Below are 20537 nucleotides of genomic sequence, written 5' to 3'. Positions count from 1 at the left end.
TGAAGGTTGGAGCTGGACTAACACAGGATCCTGCAGAGACCAGATTTACAGATAATATCCACTGAAACACGATGAGGAAAAGTCCAGCCTGTTCATATACAGAACTCCAGACTACTGACTGGACTACTGACTTCCATTCAACTGCTCCAATTAGACAATCATAAAAATACTGATACTGAACCATTACTGAACCAACACTGAACCAACGCTGAAGTAATACTAAACCAACACTGAACCAATACTGAACCAATACTGAACCAATACTGAACTAACACTGAACCAACACAGAACCAACACTGAACCAACACTGAACCAACGCTGAACCAACGCTGAAGTAATACTGAACCAATACTGAACCAACACTGAACCAACGCTGAAGTAATACTAAACCAACACTGAACCAATACTAAACCAATACTGAACCAATACAGAACCAATACTGAACCAATACTGAACTAACACTGAACCAACACTGAACCAATACTGAACCAACACTGAACCAACGCTGAACCAATACTGAACCAACACTGAACCAACGCTGAAGTAATACTGAACCAACACTGAACCAACACTGAACCAACGCTGAAGTAATACTAAACCAACACTGAACCAATACTGAACCAATACTGAACCAATACAGAACCAATACTGAACCAATACTGAACTAACACTGAACCAACACTGAACCAATACTGAACCAACACTGAACCAACGCTGAACCAATACTGAACCAACACTGAACCAACGCTGAAGTAATACTGAACCAACACTGAACCAACACAGAACTAATACTAAACCAATACTGAATCAATACTGAACCAATACTGAACCAATACTGAATCAATACTGAACCAACACTGAATCAATACTGAACCAACACTGAACCAATACTGAACTAATACTGAACCAATACTGAACCAACACTGAATCAATACTGAACCAATACTGAACCAACACTGAACTAATACTAAACCAATACTGAATCAATACTGAACCAACACTGAATCAATACTGAACCAACACTGAACCAATCGTGAACTAATACTGAACCAATACTGAACCAACACTGAACTAATACTGAACCAACACTGAACCAACACTGAACTAATACTGAACCAATACTGAACCAACACTGAACCAACGCTGAAGTAATACTGAACCAATACTGAACCAATACTGAACCAACACTGAACCAACACTGAACTAATACTGAACCAACACTGAACCAACACTGAACTAATACTAAACCAATACTGAATCAATACTAAACCAATACTGAATCAATACTGAACCAACACTGAACCAATACTGAACCAATACTGAACCAACACTGAACCAACACTGAACCAACACTGAACTAATACTGAACCAATACTGAACCATTACTGAACCAACACTGAACCAACGCTGAACCAACACTTAACTAATACTGAACCAACACTGAACTAATACTGAACTAATACTGAACCAATACTGAACCAATACTGAACCAACACTGAACCAACACTGAACTAATACTGAACCAATACTGAACCATTACTGAACCAACGCTGAACCAACGCTGAACCAACACTTAACTAATACTGAACCAACACTGAACTAATACTGAACCAATACTGAACCAATACTGAATCAACACTGAACCAACACTGAACCAACACTGAACTAATACTGAACCAATACTGAACCATTACTGAACCAACACTGAACCAACGCTGAACCAACACTTAACTAATACTGAACCAACACTTAACTAATACTGAACTAATACTGAACTAATACTAAACCAATACTAAACCAATACTGAACTAATACTTAACCAATACTGAACTAATACTAAACCAATACTGAACCAACACTGAACTAATACTGAACCAACACTGAACCAATACTGAACTAATACTGAACCAACACTGAACTAATACTGAACCAACACTGAATCAATACTGAACCAACACTGAACCAACACTGAACTAATACTAAACCAATACTGAATCAATACTGAACCAATACTGAACCAACACTGAACTAATACTAAACCAATACTGAATCAGTACTGAACCAACACTGAACCAACACTGAACCAACACTTAACTAATACTGAACTAATACTGAACTAATACTAAACCAATACTGAACCAATACTCAACTAATACTAAACCAATACTGAACTAATACTAAACCAATACTGAACTAATACTGAACCAACACTGAACTAATACTGATCTAAAACTGAACCAACACTGAACCAACACTGAACCAACACTGAATCAATACTGAACCAATACTGAACCAACACTGAACCAACACTGAACTAATACTAAACCAATACTGAATCAATACTAAACCAATACTGAATCAGTACTGAACCAACACTGAACCAACACTGAACCAACACTTAACTAATACTGAACTAATACTGAACTAATACTAAACCAATACTGAACCAATACTCAACTAATACTAAACCAATACTGAACTAATACTAAACCAATACTGAACTAATACTGAACCAACACTGAACTAATACTGATCTAAAACTGAACCAACACTGAACCAACACTGAATCAACACTGAACCAACACTGAACCAACACTGAACCAATACTGAACCAACACTGAACTAATACTGAACCAACACTGAACCAACACTGAACCAATACTGAACCAATACTGAACCAACACTGAACCAATACTGAACTAATACTGAACTAATACTGAACCAACACTGAACTAATACTGAACCAACACTGAACTAATACTGAACCAACACTGAACTAATACTGAACCAACACTGAACAATTGTCTAAAGCTTCATTTACATTTGACCTGAGAATCACTAGATCAGCGAGAGAGAGAGAGAGAGAGATACAACTGTTAAAACGCTGTTCTGAGACTGTCTGGCAGCTGAGGATAAATTATTCACAATTACAGCACACACACTCACTCACACACACACACTCACTCACACACACACACACACACACACACACTCACACACATACACACACACAGACATGTGAGCATAACTTTCTCTTGCTTTCTAGTAACAGAGTAAACGTAACACAACGGTCTGACACACAGAAACACACACACACACACAGACACACACACACACACACAGAAACACAGACACACACACACAGAAACACAGACACACACACACACAGAAACACAGACACACACACACAGAAACACACACAGAAACACACACACAACATTTGAATAAATAGCAGACTACACTCCATTTCACACTGATGTCCTCCGCCCGTCATCACCATCTCACACACTTGTGTGTGTGTGTGTCTGTGAGTGAGTGAGAGCGATTAGGCGTTGCTAAATCACACATAAATTAGCGTTGGCATAGCGACCAGACAGGAAATCTTACAGGAGGCTGATGTTAGGCGAGCCAATCAGCTCAGAGCACTGCAGGTGATCAGGGTTGGACTGAACTGATACTGAACTGATATTAAACGACACACACACACACACACACACACACACACACACACACACGCTCCACTGACCCTCCTCCAGCTCGTCCAGGGTGCAGATCTTGCGTGCGCCGTCGATGGTGAAGATGAAGCGGACGCCCTGGGGCAGGTTGATGTGGTCGGACAGCGAGCGGGTCAGGTCGGCCAGCAGGGCGTCAAAGGTGCGGAACCGGTCGCTGGCGACGGCGTAGACGATGCCTTTGAAGTAGCGGTCCCCATTGCGGTAGAAACGGACCTTCTTGGCCTTCTTCTCGCTGGTGAGGGCCTGCAGGGTGCGCGTGCGGTAGAAGCTGCAGTGGGCGCTGTGGGTGGGGCTCGGCAGGCCGTTCGCTCGCCCGCCCCGCGGGGCGCGAGACGCCTTGTCCCGCTCGTCAAAGTGACCGAAGTCCAGCTCCATGGAAACGTGTTCTGTTGGGGCGTCCGTGGTTGCGGTGTGGGTGGGGTCTGGCACAGAGGAATTATGGGTAACTGTGAAAATAAAGACAAAGAGTCAAACAAGAACTCTCTCACTCATTCTCTCTCTCTCTCTCTCGATTCTCTCTACCCCTCTAACCCTCTCTCTCTCCCAGGTGTTGTATTCCTGTAGAATATGAAGAGTTGAACCTTGTCCAATCAATTAAAAGCCTCTGTATCGATTGGAACACACACACACACACACACACACACACACTGTCCTTGCCTTTGTTACGGAATGGGAGCTAAAATTCACCAGAAATAAAAAACTAAAGCCCAAACCGGGCAGAGCATTAATACTGCATACAACACACTGACCCCCCTGCTTCACTCAGCACACACACACACACACACACACCTGGATGCACACACACCTGGACTGCATGTTCGGACTGTAGCCTATAAACAGACAAACTGCAAACAACGTTTTGCTATATGTTAAGGATCAGCTGATACTCAAGATGTAATTACTGATACCAGTCAATGATCAATATTTAATTATTGGCTGAATTATTATGAAATCAGTAGCAGCCGATACTCAAGATTTAATTATTGGTAGCAGCCAATACTCAAATTTCAATATCGGTATCAGACGATACTCAAGATTCCAATATTGGTATCTGACGATACTGTAGATTTAATTATTGGTACCAGCCAATAATCAATATTTAATTATCTGTATCAGCCGATACTCAGATTTCAATATCGGTATCAGCCGATACTCAAGATTTCAGTACCAGCGTGAGAACAGAGAGAGTTGCATATCTAACAGATGGTTGACATTTACTTCAATTGCCTGAACGCTACAGTGTGTGTGTGTGTGTGTGTGTGTGTGTGTGTGTGTGTGTGTGTGTCCTAGATTCAGTGCAGAAGTGTACGCTGAAGGACATCAGCTATTGTTGGATGGCCTCTGTGGACACAGTTTTAATAAAAGGGACATAATTCATACTGCAGCAAGCAAAAGTGAAAGTGTGTGGTGTGTGTGTATGTGTGTGTGTGTGTGTGTGCAGATATATTCAGGAATGTATGTAAATTTATTCTACACATGCAAACATATCACTCTGTATCGGTTCCTTATGTCGTGTCCATGGCAACAGTGATGCAAGGACAGCCGGACAAACCAGAACAGAATGAACCAAACACTCCTGGCCACTTTACTAGAAACCCCTCAACAGCCCTGTGGTCAGCGCGTTGTCCTACTGAACATGAATACTGTACCTGTACTGCATTACCTATGACATCACACCTGTTTCAACATAGCTGTCACACTGTACCTGCCGTTCTACTGGGCCTCTACTACTGTACCACACCTGTAACATCATACCTGTGCTAGTGTACCTGTAATATTGTACCTGTAACGTCACACCTTACCTGTGCTCCTCTACCTGTACAATTCATACTGCACTACTGTCCCTGTAATATAATACCTGTTCTACTGTACCCGTCATACTGTCCCTGTTCTACTGTCCCTGTGAAAATGTCCCTGTGATAATGCCCCTGTTCTACTGTACCTGTGATAATGTACCTGTGAAAATGTCCCTGTTCTACTGTACCTGTGATAATGTACCTGTTCTACTGTCCCTGTAATATAATACCTGTTCTACTGTACCCGTCATACTGTCCCTGTTCTACTGTACCTGTGATAATGTACCTGTGATAATGCCCCTGTTCTACTGTACCTGTGATAATGTACCTGTGAAAATGTCCCTTTTCTACTGTACCTGTGATAATGTACCTGTGAAAATGTCCCTGTTCTACTGTACCTGTGATAATGTACCTGTGAAAATGTCCCTGTTCTACTGTACCTGTGATATTGTCCCTGTTCTACTGTACCTGTGAAAATGTCCCTGTGATATTGTCCCTGTTCTACTGTACCTGTGATAATGCCCCTGTTCTACTCTACCTGTGATAATGGTCCTGTGAAAATGTCCCTGTTCTACTGTACCTGTGAAAATGTCCCTGTTCTACTGTACCTATGACGATGTACATGTGATAATGTACCTGTTCTACTGTACCTGTGATAATGTACCTATTCTACTATAACACCTGTATAACACAACCTGCAACATCATACGCGTGCTAGTGTCCCTGTCCTACTGTACCTGTAGCATCACGTCCAGGTACCACTGAATCTGAATATGCTTCATATCCCCACCTGATTTACATGCTGGATGCAAATCAACACAAATACGTCTGAAATAGATGGATGAAAAGTAACTGGACGCAGGAGCTGGGTTTTTTTCTGGTAACTGGAGCTGAGAGGATGGGGCAGGGGAAAATCCGACTCGGAGTGTGTGTGTCAGCAGCTTCACTCGCTCTGATTTAACCTCATTAGCAGTGAGAGAGTGGACATTCCAGAGTGTGACGCCAGTGTTGGTGTGTATAAATCCTGTCCTGAGGACTTACAGCACAGAGAGGATAAATCAGCTACTGTTCTCTCTCTCCCTCACTCTCTCTCTCTCTCTATCTGTCTCCCTCTCTCTCTCTCTCTCTCCCTCACTCTTTATCTCTCTCTCCCTCTCTCTCTCTCTCTCTCCCTCTTTATCTCTCTCTATCTGTCTCCCTCTCTCTCCCTCACTCTTTATCTCTCTCTCCCTCTCTCTCTCTCCCTCTCTCTCTCTCTGTCTCTCTCTCTGTCTCTCCCTCTGTCTCTCCCTTCCCCCCCCCCTCTCTTCAGTCAGACTGAATGAGCTGATTTAAAGTCTGGAGTATGATGTTTAGGTGGACACACGCCAGCATCTCCAAAACACAGCTGCTCCTTTTCTTCTTTTCAGAGCTCAGCTCTCTCTCCGACCTCTGAAAGGAGAAAAAGGCGACAGAATAGCAGACGGACGGACAGAGAGACGGAGGGATGCTTGTAGATTAGCACTGCGGCTAACTGTATCTTTTCACATGAGCGGTTTGGACAGAATTAAAAGATTAAGCAGCTGAAAGGGAATAAAAGCCCACTAACTAATGCCAAACACACACACACACACACACACACACACACACATACTCAGCTCTGTCCAGCCAGCCACACACACAATTTCACTCGCTACACTATATGTCCAAATGCTAAAAGTTTGTGGACATCCCTTATAACAAATGCATTCAGCTACTTTAAGCTGCACCCATTGCTGACACAGATGTGCAAATGCACACACACAGCTTGTCTAGTCCCTGTAGAGAAGAAGTACTGCCAATAGAATAGGACTCTCTGGAGCAGATCAACATCATGACCCTATTGGCTCCATGCTGCCTAATGCCAGGTGTGGGCTAGAGGGGTATAAAGCCCCCCAGCATTGAGGAGCAGTGGAAGAGCTGTGTTCTCTGGAATGATGGTGGTGGAGCTCCATCCAGTACTTGAGGAGTTGGGGATGATAAGTTGGGGTGGTGATCATCATCTGATATCCTGACCTCATTAATTATCTTGTTGCTGAATGCAATCAAATCCTCACAGCAATGCTCCTTCAAAATCTAGTAGAAAGTCCAGAGTTCTTCTCTGGACAGTAGAGACTGTTACTCCAACAGAAGCAGCCCTTGATTTCAGAAGAAACAATGAATGAGCAGGTGTCCCAATACTTTTGTGCATTTGTTTTTTACTTTTCAGTTTGGTCCAAACCCATGAACTCATCCCAAAAGTACTGGATGGAGCTCCACCACCATCATTCCAGAGAACACAGTTCCTCCACTGCTCCACAGCTCCTCAATGCTGGGGGGCTTTATACCCCTCTAGTCCACGCCTGGTATTAGGCAGCATGGAGCCAATAGGATCATGATGTTGATCTGCTCCAGAGGGTCCTATTCTATTGGCAGTACTCTACAGGGACAAGCTGTGTGTGTGTGCATTTGCACATCTGTGTCAGCAATGGGTGCAGCTTAAAGTAGCTGAATGCCTTCATTAGAAGGGGTGTCCACAAACTTTTGGACATATAGTGAATGTAACACCCTCTTACCCCATTCTATTAATAGGCATGTGTGCATGGGTGTGTGCGGGTGGAAGGGGTGGAGAGGTGGGGGGGGTATATGAGTCATCATTCTTATTTAAGTTGTGGTCATCTGCTGCTGTCTTTGTTGCCCCTTGGGTATTAACTCCCAGCAGGCCATTCAACTCCAACCCTCTTTTGTTCCCTTCTGTTACCCTCCTGCCCCGTCAATACACATTCTGTCACCCCACTGCATCAATACCTACACCAATCAGCACCGTAAAACAAACACTGTGGTGTTTTAACCCCTTAAATGTAGCGGAGCTGTCAGCAGGTCCGGACCTCCATTCCTCATCTCTATAACTGTAGCTAGGTAACCTCGCTGTCTTAAAGGGGAAGTCCACTGACTTTTCAAAATTCTGCATTACTCAGCCTGTGAGAAGAGTTGCCCATGATTTATCACTTATCCAAACCCACCAGTGCAGCTACACAAGTCTTCTGAGTTTTATATGGAATGATGATGATGATGATGATGATGAAGGTAAAATAGTGGAGAATCTCAACTAATCCAGTTCTCTTGAGGGACTACTTTCTGTAGCCGCACTACACCCTGCAGCATGTATCCCTCCACCATTTTAATGATCTGATTTTAAAAGCAGGTTCTAGAGCCGAACTCTTCTCAGAACTCTGGTAGAACAGTGTCTCAGTCATCAGGCAGCGTCTTCATCACCATTAGGTGAAGAACTTTCTGTGTAGAACAGCTCTGACTGGGTCAGGTTATCTAGAACCGAGCTCATTAACTTTTAGCTTTTACTTTAACTGCAGTCGTCGTTTCACTGCAGGAGAGGATCTTTAACTGGAGGACACACACTCTGCTGTCAACACACACATCTGTGTTCCACTTGTCCTTTGTCTCGCACACACATTAATGCATGCACACACACACACAACGTTCACCACCTTCAGCCAATCAATATCCTCTCGTCAATATTCAAACATAATCTAAACCCCATTGTGCCAAATAATACCCATCATCAATAACCCCGCCCCCTCTGCCTCCTCGGTTTGGGCCAGGTTTGGGTGAATGGGGCAAAAACTGCTCCATCTGATCGGCAAGATGGATAGTTTTATTACTTATGGGCAAAAACTGTGACTTTTATTTCAGATTTTAATTTATTATTTAAATATTTAATTAATGAGTCAAATATTTAATGAATATATTTAAAATAAAATTTTCATTTTATTTTGAATTTCAGTTCAGGCTGCCTTAGAATTGTGCTGTTATTAAACAATGTGTTGAAATTGAGTAAATGCAAGAAAATTGTGTGTAAATTTAGCAAAAATAACATAATTAAACATAATTCATTTATTTACACTTCGAACATTAACAACACGTCATTAGACCTTTGCCTAAACCTGTTTGTATTTATATTTTTTATGAAGAATACAATGTCACTTTAGTTCTAGCTCTAAAATGTCAAATTTAGGTTTAGACTGCCTCACAATTTGATTTTTACAGAAGTTAAATGAATTAGATAACAATAAAATATATAATGTTATATTTAATTTTTATATAGTAAATTCAGTAAATACATAAAAATGATGTCTAAAATCTCACAACACCTCTACATTTAGCAAAATCAACAACATCCGTCATTTGAACTTTGCTTTAAAAATATATTTTCTCTTCTGAAGAATACACTGTAAGTATTATTTCTTTATTTTTTATTATTTAGTCTTAGGCTGCCTTTGAACTTTAAACCATAAAATATTTTATATAGGCAATATTTTGTTTAGTGAACTGAATATCTATATATATATTTTTTTGTTTTGTAATACTACACAATTGTTTGGCGTGCAGGGCTGGACATTTCCATAACAATTTCATTCTAAATATTTAGTAATTAATTAAATTCTTCATAAAATAAAATAGTATATCTAGTATATAGTAATAGTAAATCTAATAATAGATTTAAACTTATTTCGATTATTAGAACATAGTACACTGTTTTATATAATTGTTCTAAAATGTACACATTCTGAATATTACAATTAGAGACAAAGTTAAAGTGAAAGATTTCTTTTAGATTTTAATCAAAATTGATTTTTTCAAAATAACAAAAAATGAAGAGGGCCTGAAGCAAAGGTTTGGGCACCCTGCATGGTCAGAACTTAGTAACCCCTCTTCAGTGAGCATCACATCTCAGAAACAGTCTTCAGTTCGTATTTGGGGGATTATCACCAGTTCTTCCTGCAGAAGGCCGCCAGCAGTTCTCTCTGCAGGTTCTCTTGGTCTTCCAGACCTCAGCCTGACCTCCAGCATTCCTGTTAACGGTCATTTCTTAATTACATTAGGAACTGAGGAACTGCTTTGGGCTCCTGCTTTGGGGTCATCAGTTATGTTGATGGTCGGAGAGCTCAGCAGCTGCTTAGAGGAGCTCATGGCTGCTGATTGCTGGGACGGGACTGGAGGAGTTCAAATGTGATCATCTGGACTTTCCTAATGATGATCACAGCTCTAACAAGCTAATTAAGTTCGAAGAGCTTGGTTAAAGTCTGAGAGCTCAGATCTCTTGGAGTGGCCAAACCTTCCTTTTATCATTTTAAAATTGTAGAAAATACATTAATATTGATTAAAATATTGATCAGAATATTTCATCTTTAATTTGATAGCTTTTTGAGATCAGTTTATCTTCTTCTCACTGAACTCAAAAAAAGACAAATTTTGGCCCAAAAACCCAATACGGATTGAATTAATTGGTTATAACAGATTATTGGTATCGGCCAACTTACAGCCCAAATATGTGATCGGCAATCTGAGATATTTCTAACCAATCCTGAGAGCTGCTGAGATCACATGACCCATATTTAGCCAATTGCTGCAGAGTTGAGTGAGATTGGAATCCTGCAGTTCCTCAAATAACCACTAGGTGGAAATAGGAACCTCACTCACGGCGGCAGAAACCTGTAAAAGCCAGGGCTGAAATCTGCGCAGACTGCTGAACGTCGCTCACCAGGTGCTCACCAGGGTCAGTGATGGGAGCAGGATGGCCCCATGAGGCCTAGCTGGGACCCATGTGAGGCTGGGCTGTAAGAACGGGGCCCAGATCTGAGAAGCCCAACTCCACCCTGGCTGGGTTGGTGTTCAGGACACAGCTTAAGGATTTGAATAAGGATTGATGTAGCATCCAGCCCCGCCCTCCATCGGTACCGGCCTCAAAAACGTCATTTTTTTTATTCTAAAACCAGCTGGTTCATCTACAGGTCCCTTCAAAGAGTCCCCAAATAACCCTCATACACAGCTTGTGTGGGCTGACCCCACCCCAGCCCACCCCACCAAGAAAATACGTCCCCTGGAGCGTTTTGAGTTCTTTTCAAGGGTGAAATTTGTCTGTTAAATTCTTAATGCTGTGCTTGCATTGTTAACAGATTTCCTCATCTCGCTCACGTGAGCGAGAAAGAGATAAAGACAGACTGAGAGAGAGAGAGAGAGAGAGACTCTTGTACAAAACGGATTAGGGACGAACAAAAGAGAAAGGCAAACACCAGCAGAGCGGCAAATAAAAGAAATACAACATGAAAGGAAACTGTCTCTGTCCGTCTGCATCAAACTACAGTACCCATCATTCTCTACAAAGCCAAGAGCCAGGGTCGTTAATGCGATAGTTCCATCATATTTACCCCCCCCCACACACACACACACCCACACACACACACACCCTATTCCTCAAATCAGCAATCACATACATTCACTGTTGATTTTACACTACGTCCAAAAGTTTGTGGACACCCTTCCTAATAAATGCATTCCGCTACTTTACACAGCTTGTCTAGTCCCTCTAGAGAAGAAGTACTGCCAATAGAATAGGACTCTCTGGAGCAGATCAACATCATGACCCTATTGGCTCCATGCTGCCTAATAATGCCAGGCGTGGGCTAGATGGGTATAAAGCCCCCCAGCATTGAGGAGCTGTGGAGCAGTGGAGGAACTGTGTTCTCTGGAATGATGGTGAAGGAGCATCCAGTACTTTTGGGATACTGAGTTGTGGAGTTGAGGATGATGAGGTTGGGTGGTGATCATCTATCCAAAATCCAAATAACGCTCTTTTAACCGAATGCAATCAAATCCTCACAGCAGTGCTTTTCCTCCAAAATCTAGAAGAAAGTCTTCGTCTCTGGACAGTAGAGACAGTTACTCCAACAGAAGCAGAGTAAGTTATTTTTAATGCTTTTTTTCTTTGATTTCAGAAGAAACAATGAATGAGCAGGCGTCCCAATACTTTTGTCACTTAGTGTACATTAGCCTCATAGCTCCAGTGCTAAAACGAAACGAGCTCAAAACTGATGGAGTGAAAAAAAAATGTCTGAGCATGATTTCCCTTAAACCCTTCCTTTAACGTCTGCCAGAGCTCGTTCTCCGGCATCATCACATAAACATCATCCTTCGGTTTGGGTCTGAACTCGGCCTCTCGGCTGCATCCCAGTTTATGACGAAGCGCTGAGCTGCGAGCCCTCGCCCTGCAAACCATTAACCTACTTCACTTCCAACGTCAGAAACGGAGCCAGCTCACAAATCAAAACCAAACGTGCACGGCTACACTCGCCGATATTCCCTCTTTAGGATATCGGAGAAGAGTCAGATGCTCCAGAGCTCATTTCCAGAGTTCACCCACCCACCCAACGCACTTCCCCTCGGAGGAGGAGATCGCTCACGGCTCTGAAGCCTAAACTCAGGGTTACGCCGTGTCTCGTAACAGAGATCAACAGGAAAGATCAGCCATCGCTCTCACGACAGGATTAGCGACAAATATCAGACGCTAAACCATCAGGGTCTGATCTCAAACGCTGGTGCGCTTCCTCGAACCCGGAGGAACGTTCAAACTGAGCAAGTCATGGTTGAGCAGTAAATTCAGAGTCATGGTCTAACACTGTCGGACTCAAGTCCAGACTTGAGGCCTATTTCTGATCTGTGCTTCCACCTCCAGAACACTAGTTGGCGATGGAGTTATTATGCCACTGTGTTGACTAATCTCCCCAACTTCACACAATCCGTGACACATCCTACCCCCGACTGTTCCATTGGTTAAAATCCTGCATGTGAACAGCTCTCTTTTAATACCCCTGATTTCAGAAGAAACTATGAATGAGCAGGTGTCCCAATACTTTTGTCAATTGGTGTATAGTAAATAGCTAAAGCTAAGGCTAATGCTAAGATTCTAGAACACTACACCCAACCTATCAGAACCCACCAATAGTATTTGTACTCATAATTGTCTCTGTCTCAAAAGTATTTGTACTCAGACTTGCCTCTGATTCAAAAGTATTTGTACTCAGACTTGCCTCTGTCTCAAAAGTATTTGTACTCAGACTTGCCTCTGTCTCAAAAGTATTTGTACTCAGACTTGCCTCTGTCTCAAAAGTATTTGTACTCAGACTTGCCTCTGTCTCAATATTATTTGTACTCAGACTTGTCTCTGTCTCAAAAGTATTTGTACTCAGACTTGTCTTGGTCTCAATACTATTTGTACTCAGACTTGTCTTGGTCTCAATAATATTTGTACTCAGACTTGTCTTGGTCTCAATAATATTTGTACTCAGACTAGTCTTGGTCTCAATAGTATTTGTACTCAGACTAGTCTTGGTCTCAATAGTATTTGTACTCAGACTTGTCTCTGTCTCAATAGTATTTGTACTCAGACTTGTCTCTGTCTCTGTAGTATTTGTACTCAGACTTGTTTCTGTCTCAATAGTATTTGTACTTGGACTTTTTTTGGTCTTAACAGCATTAGTACTCAAACCTGTCCTAAACTTGATGGTATTTTTTATATTTATATGTGAACTCAGACTAGTTCACAAGACCGTTACTCATCCAAAGCTCATCCAATTACATTCAACAGACATCACATTTAGACCAGTGCTCTTTAATCCTGTCCTGGGAGGCTCGGTTTGGCCTTCTAGAACCAGGGCTGGAGACCCCTGGTCTAAATGTTATGGACCTTATGTGTAATTATTCATGACGCCCCCACTTCACCTCCGGAAGACCACGTTTATTACCTCACTGGTTGAATCAGGTGTTTTGGGAGCTGGAGAAACTCTGCTGCCGTAACATCTAATCCTCCAGGACCAGGACTGAACTACTTCAGACCAATTACAGGAACATATACAGGAGCTGATACTTACCGCACACATCTATGATCTTATTCTTAATATTAATGTAATCAGATATTCAATAAAAATATAGTTTTAATTGTTATGTTTATGTGGCCTTTAAGTGATATTCAGTGTTACGGTCCCAGACAGATTTCTTTGTGAACAGTCTATCAGGTGTTTTATTGGTGTGTGTGTGTGTGTGTGTGTATATGTGTGTGTGTGTGCCACCCGTTGTGATGAGACCTTAATTACATCCTTAATTAGCACATAAAGCAAAGCTCCTGCTCTATCTTTAGCCTCTACTGATAGGATTTCAGGCCGCTAGCTCAGTCTGACTGGCTGACCTTTTAATGCTTACCAACATAAACAGAGTCTACCTGAAAAATCAGGGCAGAGAGAGAAAGGGGCGCGAGCGAGAGGGCGAGAGAGATAGAGTTTGAGATACAAAGAGAGAGAGAGAGCGAGAGGAAACAGATTCAGACTCTTTTCTTCAGTCCACTCCCCCTGTATTTTTCCGTCTCACCCTCAAACAAAGAGGAGCCACGTGTCGCTACTCGCGGCTAATCGCTAATGTCACGAAATCACACTCGGCGGATAAAAGCCCCCCTCCTGATTCCCCGCTTCCTGTTTACTTCACTAATTTCGCTAAAGAATATCTAATAATTCGACCTTGAAGAGACACTGCGAGACTCGAAGCGCTGGCGCTAGCCACTCGTGGCGGCTAGCTGTGATTGTGTCTGCCTGTGTGGCTGATTAGCGGCTAGCGGCTAGCATTTGCGGTGGTGCCTTTTGGACAGGGCAGCGTGGGGCATTTATGCCCGGGCCTGCGTCCAGCTAGACTGCCTGCAGGGATTGCAGCAGCTTTTCCAATTAAAGACTGGATCCTTCCCCACAGCATCACACTTCACACACACTTCACACACACACACACACACACACACACACACACAATGTGCTAGCATGACAAAGCCATGTTATGACTCAGTCAACGAACAGTACATTAACACCCAAAAATGACACTGCATACCAAAGTACACCGTGATAGCAATAGCCAGACAGCCTGAGGTCATACTTTCAAACACACACACACACACACACATACATACACTATAAGGACAAAAGTATTGGGACACCTGCTCAATCATTGTTTCTTCTGAAATCAAAGGTATTAAAAGAGTTGATCCCCCAAACTAGCAACTTCACAGCAACCACCTATAGCAAAATTGCTTAGCAACACCATAACAACCACCTAGCAGCAGCATAGCAGCCACCCGAGACGCCAAAGCAGCTGCTTTGCATGTGCATAGCAAACATATAGCAACTACTAGGGATGCCAAAGCAACTGCTTAGCAACCACCAGGGCCATCACAGAAATCGCTTAGCAACACACAACATATCAACCACTTGTAACAACATACTACTATATGGACCAAAGTATTTTTGTCCAATAGGTTTGGGATGGGCCCTCACTAATGCTCTTATCACTGAATGCAATCAAATCCTCACAGCAAATGCTCCTCCTCCAGAATCTAGTAGAAAGCCTTATTCCCTGGACAGTAGAGACAGTTACTCCAACAGAAGCAGATCAGCTCTTTAATACCTTTGATTTCACAAGAAGCAGTAATTGAGCAGGCGTCCCAATACTTTTGTCTATATAGCACATGTTAAATAGACAAAGCTAATGCTAATGGTAGTGCTGTATAATACTACACACACGTCTTTTTGATAGACTTGCTTTAATAGACATGAACCCGCCTTAAAAGACCCCCCCCCCTCCACCACCACCACCACCACCCTTACACACACCAACTGAGTGGCATCCAGTGACGCTAAGAGCGAATTAGCCGTGCTGCTTCACAGCTGACGGAGGGGCTGGCCATACACCCATCTGCTCCAGTAATGGACAGCACTAAATCACACACCAGCCCCCACTAGTACGTCATGCAGGAGGTCCATTGTCTCAGCATGTTTCCTTGGTGTCACACACCGCTAGTTCTAGTCCACCACTCTCACCGCTAACACACACACACACACACACACACACACACACACACACTTGGCATCCTAAACACTGAGGGGCATTCCCACCAGCAGCTCTCCCATTACAACCAACAGTGCTGCCCAAGTTGTGTATTGGGGGGTGTGGGGTGTTTCCACCTAACCCAACTGCCCATTGACTTCTATTGTACGGGTGCTTTGAGTCAGCAGCTTTTCTGATGAGATGGATCTGAGCCTCATAAAGGTATAGATATACACCCTGAACGACCACATGTTCATGTATACATCAAACCAGGGTGGATTTGGGGCCCAATAAGGCACAACTATATACAATAACCACCCACCATATTGGATATATACATCAAACTGGGGTGGTTGGGGTCCTTGAGGACATAAGGATCTATACACCAACAACTTAACAACTTAACAACGAATGATCATGTCTACATAAAATTGGGGTCGATTTGGGCTACAATAAGGCATAACTATATACAATATACACCCAACAACCACCAAATGTTTATATATACAGCGAAATGGGGTGGGTTGGGGTCCTAAAAGGCATATATACATACAACACCCCCCCTCCACACACACACACTACCATCAAATGTCCCTGTATCCATCAAACTAGGGTGAACTTTTGCTTCAATAAGGTATAAATACAGACAACGACCAAATAGTTGTATACATCAAAAATGTAGGCCCCAAAGGCATAAAGATCTATGCATATGTTCATGTATACATCAAACTAGGGTGAATATATATATAAAATATATATATATATATATATATAAACAGCCACCAAATGTTCATATATAAATCAAACTGTGATGGACCTGGGCCCCAAAGGCATAAAGATATATACAACCACCCGACAACTGACGTATGTTCATGTATACATCAAACTAGGGTGAATATATATATAAAATATATATATATATATATATATATATATATATATATATATATATATAAACAGCCACCAAATGTTCATATATACATCAAACTGTGATGGACCTGGGCCCCAAAGGCATAAAGATATATACAACCACCCGACAACTGACGTATGTTCATGTATACATCAAACTAGGGTGAAAATATATATATATATATATATATATATATACATACATATATATATGCCTATAATTTGATGTATATATGAACATTTGGTGGCTGTTTATATATATATATATATATATATATATAAACAGCCACCAATGTCCACCATGTTCAAATATACATCAAACTATAGGCATATAGATCTATACAGCCACCACCTAATGTTCATGTATACACAGTATCCTCCCACCAGGAGGCCCCCACCTTCTATTAAACACCCCTGTAGTAGTTACCCCACCATTTTACCTCACACTTACCTCACCACTCTCAGTCTACCTCAGTCTTTAGCTCTTTAGCTCTTCCCTGACTACACTGTGTCACACAAATGTTGATAAAACACGGTATTAACATTTACTAAATGTCAGAAGCCTTCATTTATAGAGAAAACCTGACTAAATTAACCGTTAATGACCGTTAAAGACCGTTAAAGACCGTTACGACCGTTAAAGACCGTTACGACCGTTATCCCTTCAGTTTGAATTCAAACGCGCTGCTCGTTCCATTGTACAGCAGCGGCGCGAGCTGCACTACAGCAATTTTTGAGGCTGGGGCTGGCACGCGCACCAGCGCTAGCGCGCGCGCACACACACACACACACGCTCGCGCACACACACACACACGCTCGCGCACACCCCAGGAAAAACGGGGAGACGCAAATCATCACGATTTAACGGCAAATCTCGCGCCAGTCTAGACGGAAAGCCGCCAAATGAACCGTCCCACCCCTTTCCAATCAAATACCCACCCTGTAACCCGACACGTCATCTGATCACTGATAACTTTCACCTTCTGAAACATTTCATTAATGCACACTCACATTCGTTACAACCAATATAATCGATAACGTTCACGTGAGTGGAGAAGCCACTTCTGTAAGCATCTAATCGATAAAGGATTTTTTCAGTGTTTAGGAGGAACCGCTCCCACCTGCTCACACACCGCGTGTCTCGCGCCGCATCAAAGCCTTAACACACCTACAGCAGGTAACACTCACACACACACACACACACACACACAGACATACACACCGGTGTTCAGATTTAAGCACGTGCATTATTCTAACCCCCGGTTGCTGTTTAAAGTGCCCCGGGTGGGTGCGGTACTTACCCCAGCGCTGGTGCACGCGGAGTGTGTGTGTGTGTGTGTGTGGACTGAGAGAGAGGGAGTGAGTGAGAGTGTGTGTGAGTGTGTGAGGGTGGGTGTGGATGCTGCAGGACCGCGAGCTGCTCTCCGTGCCTTTGTCTGCCGGTGCTGCCTGCCGGTTAGAGCCGCGTGGTCCTAGCGCCGACTGTCAGACGACCTGCGCGCGCGCGCGCTCACAGCCGATCAGTGAGTAGACAAACCGGAGTTTACGAGGTTCGGGGGTGACGTCATCCACATGGAGGTGTACAGTTGGAGGCGAGCAGCAGTTTTTCCATTCAGTGTTCAGAGGAGGCTTCACCCCAGTTCTCTCTCTCTCTCTCTCTCTCTCTGTATGTGCATGAGAGAGAGAGGGGGGGGATGAGAGAGGGAGAGAGAGAGAGAGAATGAGAGAGTGATATAGAGAGAGAATGAGAGAGAGAGAGAGAATGGGAGAGAGAGGGGTGGGGTGCAGGTTAAGCTGTACAGCAGTGTAGCAGTACACTGAGAGGTGCGTCAGGTCCTCACTCAGGTACAGAGCCAGAGCCGTCCCAGAACTTCTCCACCAAACACCATCATTCCCCATCACTCTCCACCAAACACCATCATTCCCCATCACTCTCCACCAAACACCATCATTCCCATCACTCTCCACCAAACACCATCATTCCCATCACTCTCCCCCAAACACCACCATTCCCATCACTCTCCACCAAACACCATCATTCCCATCACTCTCCACCAAACACCATCATTCCCATCACTCTCCCCCAAACACCACCATTCCCATCACTCTCCCCCAAACACCACCATTCTCCATCGAACACCATCATTCCTCATGACTCTCCACCAAACACCATCATTCCCATCACTCTCCCCCAAACACCACCATTCTCCATCGAACACCATCATTCCCCATGACTCTCCACCAAACACCATCATTCCCATCACTCTCCCCCAAACACCACCATTCTCCACCAAACACCATCATTCCCCATCACTCTCCACCAAACACCATCATTCCCATCACTCTCCCCCAAACACCACCATTCTCCATCGAACACCATCATTCCCCATGACTCTCCACCAAACACCATCATTCCCCATCACTCTCCACCAAACACCATCATTCCCCATCACTCTCCACCAAACACCACCATTCTCCATCGAACACCATCATTCATTCTCCACCAAACACCATAATTCTCCACCAAACACCACCATTCTCCACCAAACACCACCATTCTCCACCATTCTCTGGTTTCTTCTGGTCCATTTCTGATCAGGGTCTGTAATTAGAAATCTGATCTTAAATATGCTAATGAACTCTCAGATCTTCAGCTGCTGATAAACGTGGCTCAGATTTCCACACGCTGGTCACCTGGCTGATTCTCCACCGGCTTCAAGGACTGCCGGTCATACAGGTAATGCTGACCTCACGCTTCCCTGTACAGAGATGTATCTATATGTAATAATAATATACCCCCTATGTATTATATATATGTAATTATCTATATGTGATAATAATATACCCCCTATGTATTATATATATATATATATATATATATATATGTAAGTATCTATATGTAATACTAATATACCCCCTATGTATTATATATATGTAATTATCTATATGTAAGAATAATATGACCCATATGTATTATATATATGTAATTATCTATATGTAAGAATAATATGACCCATATATATTATATATATGTAAGTATCTATATGTAATACTAATATACCCCTATGTATTATATATATGTAATTATCTATATGTAAGAATAATATGACTCATATGTATTATATATATGTAATTATCTATATGTAAGAATAATATACCCCCTATGTATTATATATATGTAAATATCTATATGTCATGATATTATGTATTTATATACATATGTACATGTATATAAATGTAAATATGTATATGTCCCATATGTATTATATATATGTCAGTGCCACACACACACACACACACACACACACACACACACACACACACACACACACACAGCTTTGTATTGTACAGTCAGTTGGACTGAGGCCAGCTCTGGTCTGGTCCTCCAGCTGATGGTGTGTGGGTGGATCACACACACTCTCTTTTCTCTGTAATGAGGGTATGTGGGAACACACTACGGGGGCAGAGTTAACATGAGTGTGACACCTGGACGCCTATATGGGACGATACACTCTATGAGTGGAGTCATGCCTGTGTGTGTGTGTGTGTGTGTGTGTGTGTGTGTGTTACAGAGGAGAAAGATAGAGAGCACTCTGGATGAATA

The 20537-nt window shown here is 42.7% G+C and overlaps 1 protein-coding gene across 2 annotated transcripts in view; it reads right to left on the bottom strand.

The window, feature by feature from the left end:
- LOC140566799 (neuronal migration protein doublecortin-like) overlaps positions 1 to 18398 on the bottom strand; it is a 69641-nt gene extending 51243 nt beyond the window's left edge. The window contains exons 1-2 of one of the 2 annotated variants that reach the window (XM_072692336.1): positions 18235 to 18398; positions 3527 to 3961 (exon numbers count right to left, since the gene is read on the bottom strand). In XM_072692336.1, coding sequence (XP_072548437.1) covers positions 3527 to 3890 — 364 coding nt within the window. In that variant the 5' untranslated portion in view covers positions 3891 to 3961; positions 18235 to 18398. The remainder of the gene's footprint in view (positions 1 to 3526; positions 3962 to 18234) is intronic. The other variant, XM_072692327.1, reaches the window with a different exon arrangement.
- Positions 18399 to 20537: the final 2139 nt, after the last annotated feature.

This window comes from Salminus brasiliensis, chromosome 1 (assembly GCF_030463535.1).
Source record: "Salminus brasiliensis chromosome 1, fSalBra1.hap2, whole genome shotgun sequence".
NCBI lineage: Eukaryota > Metazoa > Chordata > Actinopteri > Characiformes > Bryconidae > Salminus > Salminus brasiliensis.
The sequence above is the reverse complement of the archived record's forward strand: the minus strand, read 5'-3'. Positions and strand labels throughout refer to the sequence as shown.